At 34.1% G+C, this 22,694-nt stretch overlaps 1 protein-coding gene across 4 annotated transcripts; it reads left to right on the top strand.

Annotated features, from left to right (window-relative positions):
- Positions 1–618: 618 nt before the first annotated feature.
- Positions 619–16,600, top strand: lhx9 (LIM homeobox 9). Of its 4 annotated transcripts, XM_015355633.2 has the most exons (7): positions 619–702; positions 1,798–1,849; positions 4,825–5,034; positions 6,442–6,644; positions 7,674–8,029; positions 12,313–12,515; positions 13,246–15,850. In XM_015355633.2, exons 3-7 carry the CDS (start codon positions 4,861–4,863, stop codon positions 13,501–13,503), a joined length of 1,194 nt encoding a protein of 397 aa, XP_015211119.1. In that variant the 5' UTR covers positions 619–702; positions 1,798–1,849; positions 4,825–4,860; the 3' UTR covers positions 13,504–15,850. The 4 variants fall into 4 exon arrangements, with proteins under 4 accessions (XP_015211119.1, XP_015211120.1, XP_006634934.1 ...); XM_006634871.3 differs by lacking the exons at positions 619–702; positions 1,798–1,849 and adding an exon at positions 4,504–4,719; XM_015355634.2 differs by lacking the exons at positions 619–702; positions 1,798–1,849 and having other exon boundaries at positions 4,502–5,034; positions 7,677–8,029.
- The last annotated feature ends 6,094 nt before the right edge of the window (positions 16,601–22,694 follow it).

Genomic DNA, 22,694 nt, shown 5'->3' with positions numbered 1-22,694 from the left:
AATTATTTTAAACAGGTGATGCTTTAAGTCATCATTGCATTAACAATATCTGTCATTTCCATAAGATAATACTATTAACACATTAAACACGAATTGTAGTCCACAGTACAGGTACAATACGCTTAGACTTGTGTGACATTATAATTGATTTTCATTAGACTTATATGATTCCGTCTTCATCTGATATTTTACTCTATAACGCTTAGGAATTCTGTCATTTTGATGTAATCATAACCATAACATGACCTATACACAACTACGCTTTTATTTAACATTATGTGTACAAACAATTCTCACTACATAGCAATCCACCCTATATATATATTCTCTCCCTTAAAAGTGAATTTGCGTACACTCGCTCTCATTTTCTTCTAAAATAACCTATACATTACACAATGTTTTATATGATCATAAAATTAAAGACTAAATTACTTTTTTTTTACAAATTAGACTAGTTTGCACATAATTTAGAATTTCCTGAACCGATATTCAAAATACTGAAATATTTAAATATATATTTAGAAAACGCAGACAAGTCTCAGTCCACCGAGCAGCTGTTTTATTTTAATTAACACTGGGACTGAAAGAAACAAGGAACAACCCCCATCTACTGGCAGAATCCCTGCCATCTCTACTCCATCATATTTCCAGCCCTCAGTCACAGGGGCACATTTTCACGTTGGAAAGCGTCTTAAAGCCAAGGTAAGCTAAAACTGCTCTTCCTTTAGTGTCTTTGGATTTAATTTCTTTATTATGAGTGCTCTATACACGACATGCACAGATCCAACATTGTGCTTTAATAGGAAAATCATTGTCAATATAACGTCAATAGATCGCTTCAGCAAAGGCAAGCGACAGAGTTAAGAATATTCAGCCTTGACAGGTATATCCTCGAAAGACAGCACATTAACTAACGTGCCCTCTTTAATTTTCATTCTTTACGTGTTTTACACATTATACCAGCTTTAAAAATGTACTGTATATTCAAGCCGGCACTTGAATCAGCGTACAATCAGCATGATCTAATTTGCGCATCTGTTCATTTATAGTAATGTTTTAGTATATGGTATATGTACGATAATTATCACTGAAAATGTAATTTAAGTGTTTACTTAGTTGCAAAATAACGCAGGAGTGGTTATGTATGAACGTCAATCACTATCAAATTCTACTGCATAAACTAAAATGCGAAGCAGAATCAAAATGTGAACCCCAAATGATTTTTCTCCAGTAATGATACTGTGGTAAAAGGTGTCAAAACCAAATTGTTTGTCTTTTCGGTGCGTTTTAAACATTGAGTTTCTTGTTGTGAAATTAAAAATAACTTTCGTTTCCTCAAAAAACGCATTCGGTGAGAAACACCTTGCAGTTTTATTATTGAATTATTCACACATTGTTAATGTTCCGTAATGAATCCGTTTCGTTTATATTCATTCACCATTCTTAAAGATCACATACTGCAGGAAACTGGACAAATTTAACGTGTAAGCAAACACAAAGATATAGGTACATGCATATATGTGTACAAAATGTGTGTCTTCTGATAGCGAAAGTTCTCAGCCCTGCTTAGCTGGTGGTCGGTGTGTGATGGCCTTACAGTTTTGCCCATGGCCGATTATTAGGAGATGTGAAGTTAGCAGCATTCAAATATTGTTTTCATAGCATACTACCGAAGGAAGTTCTATGGTTTAAAAATCTGAATCAATTAATTAAATATATAGAAATCATCTGAAGTAAGCGGCCGTACTTACCTTAATATGAATAGCATTAACTGACATCATTCTGTTGTACATAAAGGCACTGTACTGTATACTGCAGAAGACCAGCGGGCGTAAAGTCAAATGAATTGGTAAGTTGCCTTTTTTGTGTGTTTTTACATTAGAATTGTTTTTTTTATAGCCGTTATCTTTCCCGGGGGTTTTATAATGGAATGCCATTTGTGTTATTTTTTAAAGATAAAGACCACCTCTAAATAGTTACACCATAAAAATGTTATTTGGATTTGGAAACATTATGGTTTCTTAAAGAATATCATTTACGATGTTCTATATGACTCCAAGTAGAATGCAATGTTTCCTCCATGCCCTGGATATAGCCGATGTCGTCTTCATCAGTTAGTGTACTGTTAACAGGAACTGACACAGCGAAAAGAATGGACTATGCAATTAACAGTAAATTCAGTTTGTTCAGTTTATTTTAGAGTGGTGCTACTGGAACTGCTTAATTATATTTAATAGAGCCACAGCGTTGAGACAGATATGGAAACGTAACACTACTTAAAATGATTGGTATTGGCAAGTGTACCTACTGCACCTTCAGATTTGTATTGAACGTGAAGAAATCTATTAACAGGCAAAGCACATGGAGAGTACTTAGCTTTTTTTTAAATAGAAATTCTAAATTCTTATACATAAAACAAACAAATCCCTGAATCATTAATATTAAATGTAAAGGGAATAAATTCATCCCGTTTTATTGTGTGGAAGTGGAAAATAAACAGTGTAAGTAATTTAATCTTAAATGTATACTGTTTTATACAGTACATACTGTAGGTGAGGTACTTTTAATTGGATGTGTTTGCCGTACTAAACAGAAAAGCAATGATGCCGCAAACAGCAAAAACGGTAAATGTCTGTAAATATGATTTATCCTGTTAAATTTTGCACGTCGGTGTTTTGCCGGCTAGTGCAAATCATAAAATGTTAATTTGATAAATAGCCACAGAGGTTGAACGATGTTTATTTACAATGATTTGGTCCGTCGAAATATTCCTCAGGAATTCTCGAAACACGTTCTGTATTGTGTTCATCGCAATATTAATGGTCTCAGTTCTCAATCGAATCACAAAATCTAATGTAAGCAAAAATTATTAGGCGTGTCATATTGTCATTACAAACACAGTCTTGAATAATTGGGATCCCCATTGAGTGTATAATAGATAACAGTTTTATTTAAAGGGCATTGATTTTTTTTAAAAAACGGCTAATTGCATTACTTACAGTAAATAGCAGCCCTGCTGTCAGATTACAGCATGCCAAGAAAATAGCAAATCACAGTTTATTTCACTTGATTAGAATAATTTACACATGCAGTTCTGCCTTATGGACTAAATTATAGCTATATGGATATCAAGATATGTGATTTGATTCATCATCAATCAGACGAGAAGTGTTAAATACTTGATTCATTATGTGCAAGCAATACACATAGAAACAAGCCGTACAGTATGTATTGTTTTAAACCTTCGGATACAGAGTATACTTAATCTTCTAAGGTGTGGATAATACAGGAGTAGGGTTGTGGTAAAATCAAATATGAACAGAAGAGCGAAGCCTTCAATCAGGAATGGTATCAGATCCGCACAGGTGACAAATTCTATTCCTGATATTTGGTGGAACATTAGTTCTCAGATATGTAAATAAGATTCCACATAAATAATTAAAAATTAATGTGATATCCCAAATGCGTTCAATATGTGAGAAAGAATACTGGTATAAAAAGTGGCGCTAGTCTTAATATCATTTATGTAATAACGTTATTTTCAAAACAGAATAATCTTGTGCAACACTTAGAAATGAAATTTAAGATATTATTAATATCAGAAATGGCCTTTCTAGTAAACCATTTTATATTTTTGAAGGAAACAGTTTTGGAATATACTGTAATTGCGAATGGACATACATTTTTTCCTGATAGGGTTCCGGAACATGATGGATGGAGCGCTAGGAAACCATTAGGAACGGTTGGAATATAATTAAAATAAAATATAAATATTTCCGCTTTGTAAATTCATATTTTTTTGTAAATTGTAAACTAAAACACAGTTATGCTACAAAGGGCGACACATCGATTCGATCATTTCGGAAAGTTTAATGAAACTTTGCGCTTTGCTTAGAACAATGTTCCAAGTCCATTTGTAAGGCGGCTTGTCGATGTCCGCAATATTTGTTTTAAATTTCTGTTGTTTATAGCAAAACTACGTTGAACAAACGTCCACGGGCCTCATTTTAGACTTTTTTTTTTATTTTGAATGGTGAGTGAAAATTAAAAAGGTCATTTAAACTGCCATAATTTAATGTATGTTATTGTTTAATTTTGCCCATTAAGAGAGGCACACAGAGTATAAAATCATCCTGTATCTTTGTTTGACATTACTAATCTAAATAAACTAACATTTATCTACGTTTTTACTTACATTTAATATTAATTGATTTACTGCGGCAGCAACACTGATGTTGTATTAGAAGATGTAAAATGATGGACAGGTATTCATAGAAAACAGTTTTGTTCCCTTTCTTGTTCTTTCAGAAATAATCGTATATGTTTTTAAAAATCTATTTAAAACACTATTAATGAAAAAAAAAAAGTTAATACCAATTCATTTTTCTCTCTGCCCGTGCTGCCTATCACCAGGGGTTTGAGAAGAGAATGACAGGTCTTTGTTGGTGAATAGAAATCACTGGCAATCCAGAGAGGGAGAACTCCTCCTACCAAATTATCCAAACTGGGCAGGCTTTTGCTCTGTTCACAAATAGGACACAGCTCTCAAATTCAGGCAGTCCCAATCTGACCTTCAAGCTCTTGGAACCCTAAAGGAAATAAGGGACTGCAGAAAACAAAAACATCAACATTTGTTATTTCTGCTTGCCGCCAGCTCTAACTTTGGTTGCCTTATTATCTGGACTACACTTTGTGCAAGCCGTTATCAAAGACTGGGAAGTGAGTCACTGCTGCGGTCTTTTCTTTTCCCAATCTTTTAATAACCGTTTGAGTTGTACTTGCAAGAAAGTGAAGCTTAGCACCTGTGTGAATCTTTTGCTGTAGATATTTTCGGATGATCTGAGACTCTGGGGGTTGTATATGGAAGTTGTGGGGTGCAAGGCAGAAGAAAACACTTACACATTCCGATCATCAGCCATGCTTTTCCACGGAATCTCCGGGGATCACATTCAAGGAATCATGGAGGAGATGGAAAGGAGATCTAAAACTGAGTCTCGTCTGGCCAAAGGCGTTCAAATGAACGGAAGGGAGACGGTAAGGACTCTGTTTCTGAATTAACAGCAGTTCCCTTTATTTTAAAAGACCCCCTTGGTACAAAAGGCAGTTATTAGCTGGGACTGTTAACGCGTTGGTTTATGTTTTCAAAGCGTAATAGGCCTTAATAACTAATTGAATCGAACAAATAGACATCAATTAACATAGAAAAAGGCGAGGGCTAGAGAATCCACAAATATATATGTACTGAAAATGTTTAAAGCACAGCTTGTTTTCACATAGGAACAGCACATTGTTGTTAATATCAGCAATAACACAATATTGTTCTGTCGCAATGTACTTTCTATATACAGACGTGTTTTAAACATATATAGGCTATATCGTTGTATTATTATTCCTTTTTGACAAAAGTGTATTGTCTCTACCAGGAAAACAATATGTTTTCGGCAAATGTTGTTGGTTTGCGTGATTTAATTCCCAGATTTGTAGTTTCATGTAAATCTGTTATAAAGCGACACGTGGATAACTGAATTTGCCCTAAACTAATCCAAACAGCTCAGGTTTGAATACAAAACCTGGGTAACAATACATTTTACAGTTTGAAGGATACATCATTTGATGATGAAATGGTACCTTTTGTAGTCAACCAAGTCTATCTCTTTGTATCCTTCAAAACTGGATAGAGGAAAAATGGACAAAAGATTGTGTGAATTAAAATATAGCTCAAATCAGTTCCCTAAGGTAGGTCTCTGAAATCAAATTATGTAACACGTTTGAATGATATTATGATAAAAATACTACAACACAAGTTTTTATTTTGTTTATTCGTAAATTTAAACTAAAATAAACTAGTTCTGAACTGCTGATTATTGAATTATTGAGCTTTAGTGTTACCAGAAGAAAATAAAAATGAACCTGTGCAATTAATTTAACCTAAAGCCGATTTATTTTAAAGATAAATCCGTATGTCTTGTACATGCCTATAAAGGTACATTAAACTTAGAATGAATATTCGTGTTTATTGTGTAAACCACACCCAGTGTGTTTTTCGTTTGGAACTGTTATATATTGAAAATCTGCCAAGACTAATTCTTTGTCACATTTTCCTAAAAGTAACATTACATCATTTTTATGTTCAGGTGAAGTGTATTAAACATTTGTTTAAACTTTTTAACTTTATGTGTTTTCCTAAAAGCTACAAACACAGGCCTACTATGGTTGTTTCCAATGTTAAGCACCGTAGATAATGCCAAAATATTTGTTCATTTATTATTTTTAAGGTTGTGATTACAGTATTTATTTAGAATAAATAAAATTGAGCATATTTAATCTATATCATTTGTAATATCATATACATGGAAATACACCGTTTATATTGTTTTAATGCATAAAATTGTCTAATTAATTACAACTATACAAATTGAATTGCTTGTCGCGGTTTTACAGAGTATGCCCTCCATGAGTCCGGAGAAGCCTGCCTTGTGCGCTGGTTGTGGCGGCAAAATCTCGGACAGATACTATTTACTCGCAGTGGACAAGCAGTGGCACCTGAGGTGTCTTAAATGCTGTGAATGTAAACTCGCTCTTGAATCAGAACTCACCTGTTTCGCAAAGGATGGCAGCATTTACTGCAAAGAGGATTACTACAGGTAAGAATATTCTGGAATTTAATTTGAATCCTTAAGGAAAGTCACTAAAGTCGTGTCTTTAACTTTACTTTCCAAATGAAAACGTTTCAAGACCTAAAATGAATCGTTCGAAAGTAATGGGCAATTAGACTAATATTATATATAATATAATATTATATCTTTATAAAGCATATGGTAAGTTATTGTTATTACCATTTTCTTTTAAACCTTAGAAAAACTTTATCTGATTTTCATAAGGCTGCTTAAATATGGTTATGTTTTTATACGTTTTTTAATTACTTCTAAATAGATTCTTACTGGCTGTTGCATGCAACATTTCGCTCGATTATATATTTCTAACTGAAGAATACAGTTTACACATTTTAAACTATATAGTATAATGCGCGTGAAAACACATTTTCAAACACCTAACAATTAATATTCCAACAGTTTTAGTTTACTTGGTGCCCAAATGTAAAACAAATATTGTAGGCCTACAGAAACTGTTTCATATTAAAAGCGTTCTAACTGTATTTTGCGGAGCATGAAAAAAACTTAATAACCGGTTCCCTACAGTGGCCTGCTTCGCGTTCCTTGATCGGTCGGACAATACATTTTTGCGAGTCTGAATAATTTTGGATTGCAAATAAAAACTAAGCACGTTTCAACATGAAGGATTGTATAACTCAAGATTCCACCTACATTATTGACCATTTAAGTCCTTGCAAAACATCAACTGATAATTTCAATTTCTTAAAAGCAATATTTGAAAAAAGTATTTCTTGAATACTAATTACTATATACCGTTGACTTAAGCTATGCCCACAGCATAATGTGACTTGTAGCTTTATATTTTTCAAGAATTGACACATACAATTAAGGCAAGTCTCCAATCAGTCCAACTACCCCCTTACATGTACTGTATGATCTACCTCAGAAAAGTACCGTCTTTACAGTACCAAACAATAAACTGGTTGTTTTTATTTTCATATCAGGAATGATGCACGATGCGCATCGACGCATTACTTTAAAGAATGTTTGCTGTTTCAGAAGGTTCTCCGTGCAGAGATGTGCCCGCTGCCACCTTGGTATCTCGGCTTCGGAAATGGTGATGCGCGCCAGGGACTCGGTCTATCACTTGAGCTGCTTCACGTGTACAACTTGCAACAAGACCCTAACCACGGGAGACCATTTTGGTATGAAAGACAGCCTCGTGTACTGCAGGGTCCACTTCGAAACCCTTCTACAGGGAGAATACCACCCCCAGTTAAACTACACCGAATTAGCTGCCAAAAGTGGGGGGTTGGCATTGCCTTACTTCAACGGCACTGGTACGGTCCAGAAGGGGAGGCCTCGGAAGAGAAAGAATCCAGCGATAGGTGTAGACATTGCCAGTTACAACTCAGGTAAGTACTCTTCACCTTCAGTATGGCCCTAAAATATTACAAAATATTATAAGATCGAACTACACATTTGTTGAAAATCTTATTCTTTATCCCCCTCCCACACTTCTGTGCTGTGATAATAAACAATTAAGCCATTTAAAATACTTGCTTAATTACCAGAGTAGCTAGACGGTTTTTAGACATGTAATCGAGGAGAATAATTAATATCTACACTCGATATTTGCCACAATATACAGTATGTACTTGCTAATGAAACTGTTCCTTATTAATACGCAACATTCACACGGGCTAAAGGATTCTCTAACAAGTAACGAATAACAAGTCACATTTCTCTGGGCAATATAACTAAGCACAATTGATCATTATTGATTCTTTAATTTAACAGTCCTGCCCCCATTAAAAACAGGGGGTAGCTGATTGGGGTGAATTGGTCACCTACAGGTTAACGGCTCAGAACCCTAGAAATATCGAGGTATTAGACACAACCTACAGTATAAAACTTTTTTTTTGTTAAAGGCTCTTGGATTACAACATTTTATTAGTTATTATTTTTTATTAAATACAGCAAAGGCTCTTTTCCCCAAGAAATCGAAACCAAAACAGCGTATACCTTCAAAATTGTATTTGTGAATTATTGACAAAAAATAAAATACGAAGATGGAATTGCCCCAAAAAAGTCATTTGCTAAGATACATAAAGATTGAACTCACAAGGCTTGACTCTTAACCCCTTTGATTCAGCAGGTATGAATCATATCAGTTAATGAGCTCTCTGCTTTGATACTAATGACAATTATTATTATACTCGAAATACTTTAATGCTTTGGAATCTACGTACCTTTGAAGCTATAATTCACACACTGCGTTTTTTTCTGGAACCATTTTTGCAATTATCTTTTGCTTGAAGAAGTTTGGCTTTGTGTGCCAAGTTTTAGCTGTTCTTCGTGAATGGGGTGGAATAAGGGTAATCTGCGAGTTAATTGTTCTCTGTTAATTGAAGATGACGTAGGAATCCCCAGCTTCCAACCAGCTTTTAATCACTTCTTTGAAGGTCAATTCAGTTCTCGGGAACCACTACACCGACTCTATTAATTTAGCACGGGAACTGGAGAGCAACGGATTGGGCCTAAACATAATGCACTTAAAAAAAAAAAAGATTTTATATTTGCATTGCATTTAATTGTTTTTCTTTCCAAGCAATATTAAACTGCATAGCGGTATAATATTATTTCAAACATTAGTATGAACTACAAAAGCAATAATATAAAAAAAAACGATTTTGCTTGCGGTTTTAGGAAATAAGAGAGGCAAAAAGCCAATGTACCATAAATGTATCTAAATGTGCAGTATATCTTATTTAAGAGCGAATTATATTCGCAGAATATGTACATTCACCTTTCATAACAGTACATAGCCAATTACTGTAGACTACATAACTATATTAGCATGACATATTTATGATTACGTAAGCAGCCATACCATTTTTTTTATTTTATAGATAGTCAAGATACTTTAACATGAATTGAAAATAAAAGGTTGGTTGCTGATTTAGTCCCAAGGCTTAAAATCCATTAAGGCATTTTTATTTTCATTTTGATTTACGATATTTTGACCAATATTTTTATTTGAAATAGAAAACAATAGACAGGCTCATTGTAACAGTATATTGTATATGCACACACTGGCGCAGAGAAAAATAATAGACAAATAAGTTACAATTTCAGAGTGAGAAAAAAGTATTTTGCACGTCCTTAATAATCTATCATTATGACCTGCGTTTGGACGTTTTACAATGTTAAAACATTGTCCTAAAAAATTATGTGATTATGTTTTGTTTCCAAACAATTCGAAATCTTGAGCAAAATATGGGTGCATTTTACAAAAAGATCTATTTTAAATCATGCAACAAGCCTGTTTTGTTTTCAGCCTCTGTTATTCTTCAAGGGGTGTTAAATAATACAGTGGGGTTGTTTTTATCCTAAAATCTCCAAACTCGTGACAGATTATTGTTAATAAGGGTGTTAGGTTTTTACATGATGATACAGGGACCCCTGGTGGTCATTTTATGGATTAAAATAATTGAACAATAGCAAATTAACTGCTAAACAATTTAAGAATATCTCATTTAAGGTACCTAAACTTAAATCTCGCAGTAAAGAATTCGGGAGTTTTTTCATTAATGCAATCTCTTCCTTTAAGTATTCCTTAATGTGCCTACACTATATCTCGTAATCATGGCATCTAGAATATCAGGCAAAATAATAACAATGTAGACAGTTCAAGTCTTACGTGTGTATATGTCTGCGCCTACCCCAAAATGTTTTCAGCCTGGCACTACTTGCCGATAATTTATTTTAAATTGTCAGTTTTTCACTTCCTAGTCATTTTCTAAATTATTTAATCATTTTTTTAATTATGCAGCAAAATATCGTTGACAATGCATTTGAACCTTGTTAAAAAATAATCATTTCAAATAACCTGATGCTCGTTGTTTAAATTAGTTAATATAATACCAATGCTAGCTTCCGGAAAGAACTAATTCTTAATTTAACAAAATCATGATTCCCGTTGAAAGTGAAAACGGATTCATCCGTTCGTTTTCAACAGCCGCTTGGTCTAACAGAAGGTCTCGGTGCCTACTCACTAACAATGGGCGCACAGCATGATACACCCTGGACTGGACGCAGTCCATCACAGGACACACACATTGACTCACACGCTCGCCTGCGGAGCAGAAGTTAGAGTCGTTAGTTAGGCGAATTTGCAGACTCGCCGCAGAGGGTATCCCGGGCCAAAATCGAATCAGGACCCAAGAACTGTGCTAAATTATCATCATCTTATTATTGTTGTGATGTTGTTTTTTTACACTTATTACTGTAATCATAATTCTGAATAGTAAATACCAGGGAAACAGCAGGTAGGATTTTCCCTGTCTTACTCATGAGATAAGAAAAGCACAGAAAAATCGGCTGTGTAGCTGGTCAGTATTTTGCTTTAGTTTAGAAGTTAAAATCTCAGCCATTAATAACTGTAAAGTGCGCTTAAGGCAAATTGGAAGGTTCTAAAGAACAAATAATTAGACTCACTTAACCTAATGTGACCTGTTTTTCCTTCTTCAGTCTCACTAAATATCCAATTCATTCATTCAATAGATGCATTATTTTATTAACATTTCCCAGTGATTGTATGACTGTTCTATTCTTTTTGTGAGATGCACAGTCCCTAGTCATATTGATAACCAGAAACCAGTGGCAGTTTTCTTGCTGTGAGTAAATAAATCAATAACAGACTTACTTGAGTTTACAAGGCCTCATCCCAAGGAAAGCAATAACTTAACCGAACTTCAGCTTAACTGAGAATTTTGTAATTCAATGCAGCTAAAAGATAAGAGTATGACAATACACAACATTTCATATAAACTGAAAATAATTCCCTAAATTATGAAATTTGTGCATTATAACCTGTATTAACCTGAAAAAAAGACCAACAATTTTTAGTTTCCATGTTACTTTCCATGACATCAATATGTAGTTGACAGACCACAAAAATTATCTTGCGAATGGCATAATCTTGTTTATTACTTGGCTTGTTTATGGAAAAAAATCGCATTTATCAATATTTTAAGTTAGAGCCTCACTGTTTAACTATGGTAAATCCGATTTGGTGTGATTTCAGATTTTGCGCAAATCATTTTGAAAAGATTTAATTTTGGAAATGTTTTGGGGTACATTTTGTTTTGCGTTTAAGGAGTTCATCCTTTTCCAGCTTTCAGGCTTTAGCCCAAAAGGACTGAAAACAAATTCTAATCCTTTAAATGCATCTCTTTTTACTTTATGTAGCATCCAGATGTTTCGGAATCATGCCTTTTATAGTGTTGGCATTTGGGTTTTTGGAGTGCATACTGTTGTGGTTCCTGTTACCACCAAGGATCCAGACTGATTTTATTGTAATTTTAGAGAACGGATCTTGCAATAAAACAATATACAGCTGTATAAGTGAACATTGTCTGGCACAGTAAAAGTCTCTTAGAAATACACTTTTAAACCTACCTAAAAATGCAGGAGCACACCAAAACACCCAAACGATATGCAGACAAAAATTAATGCTTCATAATAGTTCTGATTCCAAATCAGTTATAAAGGGAAATACTGAGACTGGGAAAACAATATCTGTTGTTAATACTGCATGGGTTGATGGTTTCAATTCAATACAGCAGGATTTAGTGAAAGCCAACCACTTGCTTTGTGATTATTGACAGTTTTTTTAAAACATTTTTGTGTTTAGGTTGTAATGAAAATGATGCAGATCACTTGGACCGGGACCAGCAGTCTTACCCTCCCTCTCAGAAGACCAAGCGTATGCGTACGTCTTTCAAACATCACCAGCTCCGCACCATGAAGTCATACTTTGCTATCAACCACAACCCTGATGCTAAAGACCTAAAGCAGCTTGCTCAGAAAACTGGGCTTACCAAAAGAGTTCTCCAGGTAAGCATGAATTTAATTGGGCTCTTCCTTGTCCTTTCTTAGAATCCTCTGTTTAGCTGTTGCCATATTTTGTTTTCTTTTTAACTCATCTTATTTTTTGTTGATCTGTTTATTGTTTTATATCAGGACTTGTTTTATTGGTTTTCAGGTTACAGTTTATACAACCAGGAGAAAGAAAGCACTACACTAAAAAGCTTTAGTCGGTAGACATGTTTCATCCACTGCTTTACTCCTACTTCTCTGTAAAGTGAAAGGTTAAGCTATTTTGTAATAAGGCTTAGTTTGGCTGTACCCTTAGTAACCCATATATTAATATGAATAAAGTCCATTATGTTCTTAATATTGAGGAAGAATTTAATCACAAATTGAAATTCACAATGACTGTTTTTATGTCAATACATGTATGTGTATACTGTATGTATCTATATATACACATGCACAAATTTATTTTTGGTGGATGCAACATTCTGCTTCCAGGTGGTCTTTATTACTATTTGGTTATTGGTTGTTAAGGATAAAAGAAAAGTTGTGTCAACATCAGCACCCCAGTTCTTAATGTAACTTAAACTTCTTATTGTCATCTCCTCTTTTTTCTCATATTACAATCTGTAGCAAGTAAAACTGTGGTGTTTAATAACATACAAACATATTGCGTTATTTAAAAAAAAAGCAAAGTAGAACAAAGAAGCAGAAAAGAAAAGTAAAGAAATCAATTGGGATTGGTTTGCAGGTTTGGTTCCAAAACGCAAGAGCCAAATTCAGAAGGAACGTTTTGCGACAGGAGAATGGGGGTGTTGATAAAGCTGATGGCACGTCACTTCCTCCTCCGCCCTCGTCAGACAGCGGCGCACTAACTCCACCCAGCACTGCGACCACATTAACAGACCTGACCAATCCCTCTATCACTGTAGTGACTTCAGTGACCTCTAGTCTGGACAGCCACGAATCTGGGAGTCCCTCACAAACTACCTTAACAAACCTTTTCTAACATTTTTTTACAAGACATTTTAACAACCAGAGACAGATCTTGGGAGAGCAAACAAACACAAATCTTGGTGTGTAGCATTTGCAACCACTTGGCAGCTGAGTTTCATAGTCAGTGTATGCAGATTTTTCTTTTTGGTCTCGAGAAATTCGAATGTGCAGCGTTCTAGATAAATATGTAAAAAGAAAATTCACATCTGAATTTTTGAAGAGCAAAACTAGCGATAAACTGTTGAAATTCAATATTTATGTCTATTATTTTCATGGCAAACAATTATTAAATTATACTTTTGACTATAAACATCAACATTTAAAAATTTACACATTTCCTTTGATTAAAAAACTTCACAAATCTGCATTTTTTCATGCCTAGCATTAAATAATTTTGTCTTTATTTAAGCTTGCCCAGCAAAATGTCCCTATGTATGCACCACACTGTACTTTCCCTTCCTGAAGGATATCTTTAATATATGCTTTATGGAAATGTGTAAATATTTATTTGTAAGATGTTTAGTAAAATATAATTCATAAGTCATTACATACTGTCTTTCTTTTTGTTCATAATTATCCTTATTTTTATTGGGTTTACTGGATTTATTCCAGTCATTTTGGGACTGTAAGAAAACAGAGAACCTCTAGATTATTGACTAAATATTTATGTTATCATTTTTTAAAATGTAAAAGTTAGCACTAGGTAAAATGGTAAAGCAAAAGGTCCTACACAAATCGCCACAGTATTTTAAAACGATATAACACGGAATCTAAAATCGAACTTCAAATGCTTCTAAACTCAAAGCCAGGTGGATGCTGACCTCAGAATATGTTTTGTTTTAGCGTAAAGCTAAACTGTAGCAGGAAGCTAACAGAATTCTTGAGATCTGTACAGTGGTAATTGTTCAACAGGCAAACCTGATACATTGAATGAGATGTGTTTCAGTGTTTTAGTTATAAACACTGAAAAGAAAATCAGAAGAGTTTTGTTCTGAATTTAAACAGCCAAGAGGTGGCGAGTGTTTTAGTTGATTGTTTTAATAGAGCACTTTTACCAGTCTTCAGGCCTCATTACTTAAAATGTAACATGGGAAAATCTAAGTTCAGATTTCCAGTAGACTTAGTCTTAAGTACAATTGCACAGTGACACTATACTGCCCAATAGAAAGTGCATTATTATATATGTTGCTCAGGGTGTTAGTTTAAAAACTTGTAAAAACGACGCATGGGTTAGCTACAGAGACATACGGAGTAGAGCTGAAAATGTATTAAAAAGTAATTTGATAACTGTAACATTTTGAATGAGCCAGTTGAAAAAAATTCATACGCATCTTATCTTTTGAACATCATTTATTATTTTCTTTATGGACATTTGCCACTGAACAGACCAAAAACATGTTTCTTCTGGCTGAAAGCTAAGGAAAGTCCTTGCTGGTATTAAGAACATTTCATTGAAAGTGTCAAAATTTGTTCTTTAATAGAACAAAAGTGGTACTATAGATCTACTTTATAAAGTAGATGCCTAACTCAGTTCTATTATGTGCCTTATGCTATAACTTGGGAGAAAGTTTGTGAAATTCAGGATATATGTGTTGTTTGTTAACTGATTCACATCCTTTTAACGCCTCACTAGTTTTGTACTGTTTTACATTGATTTCTGATTTCTGAAGATCTTTTTATGGTGTATCCTGTTAAAAGGGGACAGAGATGTCATAGAAAGCAGTTGTGCACTCTTTCAGCTATAGTTGGTAAATCCAAGAATCTTATATATTGATCTTCGTGTTTATAGTACAGTAAGTGGTCTAACAAGATTGTCCATGTTTCTTTGTTTCCTGATAAAGATGGTGTATAGAAACTATTTCCCCTTAAATATTTATGGACCAAACGGTTGTTATATATCTGATTAAATTTGTGTGAATAAAATACTTTGCTTTAAATGAGTTTTATTTTATTATATTAAAATTGAATGTGTTGTTTCTACATTTTTCTCAAAAAATGAAAATTAATTTTTACAGGATTTCTTTTCAGTGACAACAACAGATTGAATATGATTCAGTGATGAATGCACAGTGAAAACTGTTTTCTACCTTTTTTTCTTCCTTATTTTCATTAGTATATTTATTATTTCAAAGTAATGCCCCATGGATTTGCAAATAAAAACCCTGTAGCAAATCATTACCAAAATATCTGTAGGATTATTTTTTAATGCATGAATATGGCTGCCTTTATTAAATGACACCACATAAATTCTGGAGAGCATAGAGAGATATTTTATTACAAATAACGTTAAGTAAAAACAAATGCAGACCCCTAAAATCCAGGTTGCTCTGTAGTTTAATAAATTGTTACTCTATGATTTCTTTCAGGGAGAACAAATCTTGGGGCATTACAGCCACACTTCCCGACGTTTGAAAATTCCCTAAAGTATAAAAAGAAGGGGGAAAACTTTGATCGGAATTCCTCACCATTGAAGACAAAGACAATATTAGGATACGATAATTGCATATTTAAAATCTTTGAGCCAAAAATGTAAAACAGACTTTAAAACCATTTCCTGAATGTTTGAACCTACGGAGGACAACCACTGTATTTGAGCTGTTATCATATAACTGTAAAAACAAGACATCACATTTTTCTTTGTATTGGAATGAAATTCACATCATTGGAAACATTGTATAAATATATATATATATTTAACAGAGCAACCTGTTTTTTTCCAGCTGGGGTAACTGCCTGATTCAAAAGCAAATATTCAATAATAAAAAAGAAAACAAAAACAAAATAATATTCTGACATGAATACTTGTATAAAGCCAGACACATCTATTCCATCAGCTTGCTGAAAGTATTTGTCATAAATGTCATTTTTGTAAAACATGCCTCCTTGAAATTTAGTGGCAGAATGTCCTTCACACATGAGCTGAACAAGAAGACTGCAGAGATTGTGCTTTGGCATCCGGCTGTAGTAAAAAAAAAAGTTAAATAGATAAAGAAGACTCACATTTTGCATGCACTTTTACATCTTGTTAACATTTCCTAAGATGTGTACATTTCTGTTTGATGCACTCTTTTTTGATGTCAACTGTAAAATAAACCTTAAATTGAAATTGCTTTCTTGATGCCAGTACATTAGAATGGATTAAAAGAATTATTTGTCATTAAGATAAATGGTCAGACACAGAGATATACTGTGCGTATTAACCTCATTCATTAGTGCTTGGCATCTATCATGCTACTTTAACTATTCATGCTGCTGTGCCATAGGACTGTGTGTATTATAAACAAACCTTTAGGACATTACTGTTCTCCATAAGACCATCATTTTCTTTAACTTTGCCAAATAATAAGAGAATGGGGCACTGAAAGAGGATAGGAAGCAAAATGAACAGTACATTTCTATTTTAGACTACTTATCTCTTGAAGTAGAAAGAAACAAGAGAAAGGCACCTCATCTTACTTTTTGCTTACAAAGCAAAGAGCTTAAGCATATTTAATTCTTTAAAATGTGAATGCAATAATAATGTTTGTGAAATCAACAGGTCTAAGACCTCACAGTTGTGCAGAATGTAGCTTCATCACCACACTTCATTTTCTTTGAATTAGTCCCACTGCAAAGCAGATTTAAATGCACTCAGAAGTTGCAAGAAGTTGAAGTCTTGCTTTAAAGGAGATTTAAATTCACTCATGTTGAAAGAGAAAATTACTGTTTGATTTGTTTTAAATTTAAGCACCATACATCTACCTTTACTCAAAATATCAGCTCTGCCTAGCCTGTGAATTTTAAATACTATTGTAAATTAAATACTGTATGTAGCTCCTAAACAATGGACAGCTCAAGTCAAAGGCATGGGGCAAAACTGGTTCACATGCACAGGAAGCGGCTGGGGTGTTGTATGGGTTAGATTCACTTGTGTCAGGCTTGTCATTTTTGACACCCAGTATAACACTCCACTGCGATGAAGAAAAATGTTTTAACACAGAAAATACACTTCCAAATGCAAAGACACTTCCTCACTACCTAAGATGTTGGTAACGACTGTTTGATAATACCATTATCTCTGCTGAGGTTGGTATGATGTGAGCCGTTACATGAATGAAGTAAATTCTGTTATCATATTTCAGCTTTTAATTTAGCTACCAGTCAATCAGAAGGCAAATAATACATCTTTCCCATGAAAGGATATTTTATGGAAAGCAATGAATTCATCTAGATATAGTTCTTAAACTTAATGAAAATCTTAAGAATGTCCCTCAGCTGCCCTGCCCTGGCCCTTCCAAAACACAAACTGTTCAAAATCGGCTGATTTCATTTGGTATATATGAAAGGAAAATCCATTTAAAAATTGTTCTTATATTCAATCGTGTTGACATTCTCTGTACAACATTGTAATAAATGATTCAGCTCAATGAAACAACTTGGTGATATGTGTCCCGTATGGTACATGAGAAAAAAACATACAGGATTTTACTGCATGTTTCAAGATTCAGTGATCCATTTATGTTTTGTGTAGAAAGTGGTAGTTTCAAAATATTCTACCAGAAGACACCCACCTACTATACCAGTTTATTTCCAGCATGTGTTAGTGCTTTTGTTTGGTCATTTCTTCATTTATGTTTGACAATTACAAACTATAATTGAAGACATATTGCTGTTACTTCTGTTATGGCTGTAGTTCAGCTGTGGTTTGTTATGGCCTTATGTTAATTCTAAATGTATTGTACAGTCATTATCAGAATATTCTGGGTTATGGCTGCCTGCAGTGTCTGTGTGGGGGGATGTAAGAGTTGTTTATATAATATGTACATAATGCAACAGCATAAAACAACTGTGTTTAATTTGTTTTAATCCAAAACATGGGTTCTTCACAGAACTGCAAAAGCAGGTACAGCAGGTGTTTGTCTCAGCAAAAGTAGCCTTCGACTGTTAAATAGCTTTTATAAAATTGAAGCTTATACAATTTATTGTTTCATCAAAATTAACATGACAAACTTCACCTTTTCTATTTTATATTTTTTTCCATTTCACATAACCTCTATAATGAAGAGCACATGTTAAAGAAAATAGCTAGATTGCATAATGCCATAAGTCCAGTATTTATGACTTGTCTTAAATTGCATCTTCTCCAAAATGATGCAAAAATTAAACAGGTATTACAGTGAAAAAAGAATACTGCCATTTCTGAAAAATGATAAAATGAAAAATCTAGAATTTGCATGCTAATAATCCAGTCATGTGGGTTGTAGATGGTTTTAATCAAAATGAAAACGTAATTAAGATCACTTTATTGGCGATAAACAATTTCTTGTATTAGGGTTTTGTCTTTTTTCACATATCCCAACTTGCTCTCCATGAGACACACAGACAGGGAGAGAAGCTTGGGGTCAGAGCGCATGGTCAGCCATTTATACGGAGTCCTGGAGCAGTTGGGGTTAAGGGCCTTGCTCAGGGGCCCAAAAGAGTAGGATTCCTCTGCCGACGGCGGGATATAAACCAGCAACCTTCCAGCCACAGGCGCAGATCCTTAGCCACAGAGCCACCGCACCGTGGTATGATTAATACTCTCAGATTGCAGTGAGAACATACCAAGCCATATCTGGCCTTTCATGATACAAATTAAATACAAATTTAGTTGTATCATACAGATACTTGATCTTTTAATATACTTGTAACTGAAATGCCAGTGCTGGTCAACAAAGTGGCTTGATTGTCCACACAAAGTAATGCTAAGCAAAAAGCTACACAAAAGAGATGACTATAGCAAAAGCTATAGCCTTGCCATCTGTTTGGCAGCGTTCAAAGGAAGAATTCAACTGATGAAGTGTCATTTCCAGGGGTGGTAGTGTGATACTGCCATTTCCAGACCCAGACCAATATTTCAGATGTCCATTGCCAAACATATGTCATCTCTATGGGGCAGTCCTCTGACATGCATTGTTCAATGTAATGCTCCTTGAGAAAAGATATCTATTTTCCCTTTAGGCATATGTGACGCAACTGCAAGAGACAATAATTCCTGTTTAAATACGATGACAGTTACAATGACCAGCCTCCTTTGTTGCGGATGAAGAAAAAGTCCAGTCATACACATATACAAGCATACATACAAACATAATTCCGAATACAGAAAAACAAACGATGCTTTATAGTTTCAGGAAATATAAAAAAATCTATTGAAAGTGTTACAGTATGTATAATTAATGCCTTCTTTCCTTATTTATACTGACCTCATTCAGCTTTCCAGATGAAATTATGTGAGTGAATTCTGAAGAGCACCAGTATATTTCTGACTCTTAACATGTCTTTTTAAGAAATGTTAGATTAAATAAAGCTAGAAATTAAAAGTATTTTGATTAAATAATGTTAACAACGGAACAATGGAATCAAATTCCTTTTCCCTTTCTTCCCATCTGAAGCAGTTTCTCATAGGAAACTAGGAACTGTCAAGATGGTCCTGTAAAATTACCTCTAAGCAAAGCATTCAAAAATACACAAAATTCAGGAAAAGCAATAAAAAAGTGTTCTTGCTGTTTCACAATGCAGAGGGCAGCTGAACCACCTAAAGTGACTTCTCATTTCAGCTTTTGTGAATATAAACTGCTCTTAACAAACACCTCACATTTAAAAGTTGTTCCTTATCAGATACACATACTGTACACATAATATACATATATAACTAATATATAATTGAAGAGGCTAAAACCCAGAGGACGCCACCTCCCAAACTGTAAGAAGATCACACTTTTGATTCTTCTGTTTTGTTCAAATTAAACTATGTTAACCATTTCCAACTATTGTGCTTTTCCAGTCTTAGGAACAAGGTGTAACAACAATGAAATGCTGGAGAAACAACAATGTAAACATCATGGCAAACACCCACTTTGGTTTTGTTTTAAATCCCTAATGTTAATTCTGAATTTGTGAAAAAAAATCTATGAGGCCACAGACACAAAACTAAAGCGAAACATGACCAATTCTTCTTTGGCATGGCCTAATGAGGTAAATACGTGTTTGACAGAAGATGAGCCCAGCATGCACAAAACCACCACTGCTCGTTTACCTTTAAGCTCCTGGGTGGAATGGGATTTTTCAGTAAAGTACTAACAAGAAGAAATACATGCAGCTATCAGGGTGAAAGTATGCTGCTTTGTAATTGGGATTTTCATGACCAATTCTGCCAGAAGCTAAAAACAGCTGGTAAGAACTTACTTTATCTCTACGCTCAAGAAGATGAAGAAAGCCTTCGTTGCATTAAGTCAATAAAGATCCTTTCCCCAGGAAGCGCAGTGTCCTGGTTTAGAGTTTCTTTTTGAAGGGATGGCTTGTGCACTGCAGAGAGACAGACAGTAACTGCGAGACTTGGGCCTTTGATTTTAGGAATCACTTGAAATTTTGGGAAAACAGACAGAAACCTTACCGAAACAGGCAAAAGAATAAACGATTCGATTCCACTTAATGTTTTTCAGCCTCTACAATATCAGTGGGTATTGATAATTCAGTCTCTGATGTACCCTTGTTTTTTGAGTAAACCTTAAAAGCATTGTTTAAAACATCGTAACACGTTCTGTGTCTTTTAGGAAAAAACTCTTTAATAATATATCAAAACATACTCATAAACCACCACCAGGCTGCATCTCACAGTCCAGATTAAACATGCAAGAAGACCTTACAGTGCTGCAAGAAGTATCTACTTATACAGGAATGATCACTGAGGTAACATTTCACAATTCAACTGCACATCAGGCAATAAGTCCTTTGTTTGGTAGAACCTGGAAGATTAGTAAGAGAACAACTTGAAAAAAATGAAAAAATGGATTTGCAAATTGAAAATAAAACATTTTTTTTCTGTTGTTAAATAGCTCTGTCTAGCTCTGTCTTCATATATACAGTAAAGTTTCATTTGTACCTTGTGTATGTTAAAAACAACATCTATGTTTATAAGCTTATGTTTTCCTTTAACTAGACATTAACAAGGATAACAGAAGTTGAAATCTATCAAATAAATTATTGGACCATAATCGAATATGATATTAAAACCGTGAAAATATCTATAGTCCAATAAGTATTCCATCTAGAAATGAACATATCATTAACATATTATACTAATTTAATTTTCAACAAATAACAAAATGACATTTAAAGCCTTTTAAACAACAACTTAAGTCAACAACATCAACAGTCAGAATAATGTGTGCATCGATTTGAAGACAAAAAGGAATTATACTACTTGAAATCTTCAATTGTAATACCTACTTATTTTTCACACAGTCATTTCAATGAATGGACACAGCAAACTAAATAATGGACTATCAGAAAATATTAAAGTTTACTGTGATAAATGTTATTACTCTGAGATATTCGTTAACTCCTGATGAATAATTTAAGTTTTAAGTGAAAATACAAATGTACATTTCTTAATTATGAGTTCTCAAAGATGATAAAAATTATAACAATTATAACTCACTTAAAAGTGAAAATAGTCTAAAGCTATTCAACAAGATACAAAGATGTTAAATCACGGTCTAAGCAATCAAGACCACAAACAATAATATCAGTGAAAGAAGTTGTGCTCTTCACTTTTAATTGAACACATTTAACCCTTTGTCTGTCTGCTCAACCAAGCAGCTGAGACGTGTTCACCACAGGGTATCATTATTTTGTATGGGAAAATATGAATTCCTTATTTTCTCAACTTTGGCTCAGTGAAGTGTCAACTGAAGGAGTCTGACGTTTTTTTTTTCTGTCTAAATTCTATTTCCATGAGTGACAGTTAAAAGGTTCAGATTTTTTTAAAACTTAAATAAATGTCCAAGGAACACAGAGGGAACTCTAGGATGTGGGAGTAAGCAGCTCGCTCTATATTTAAAGCAATATTTTACTTTGCCCAGGAGAAACAGCCCCAACACATTGCACCCCACATCTTTCCTAGGTGCATGTCCACATACTGTAGTTGCCCATGGTGATGTTTCTGTGCTCACCCCCCAACATGAAGACAAAATGCAAGGAAAAAATAATTGTAATTGGTGTTTATTTATCAGTGACATTATATAATGTGTTGTTGTATGCCTTTTGAATTTAAGAAATTTAATTGGAGCTCTGGGGAAACTCATCAGGTGTATAACAGTCACAATGATCAATACACATTGGTCTTTCTGGAATTGTCTATATAGCCCAGGGTTTCTGAAGTTGATGTGCACTGTTGATGTG

Source organism: Lepisosteus oculatus, chromosome 9 (genome assembly GCF_040954835.1).
Source record: "Lepisosteus oculatus isolate fLepOcu1 chromosome 9, fLepOcu1.hap2, whole genome shotgun sequence".
Lineage (NCBI taxonomy): Eukaryota > Metazoa > Chordata > Actinopteri > Semionotiformes > Lepisosteidae > Lepisosteus > Lepisosteus oculatus.
The sequence above is the reverse complement of the archived record's forward strand: the minus strand, read 5'-3'. Positions and strand labels throughout refer to the sequence as shown.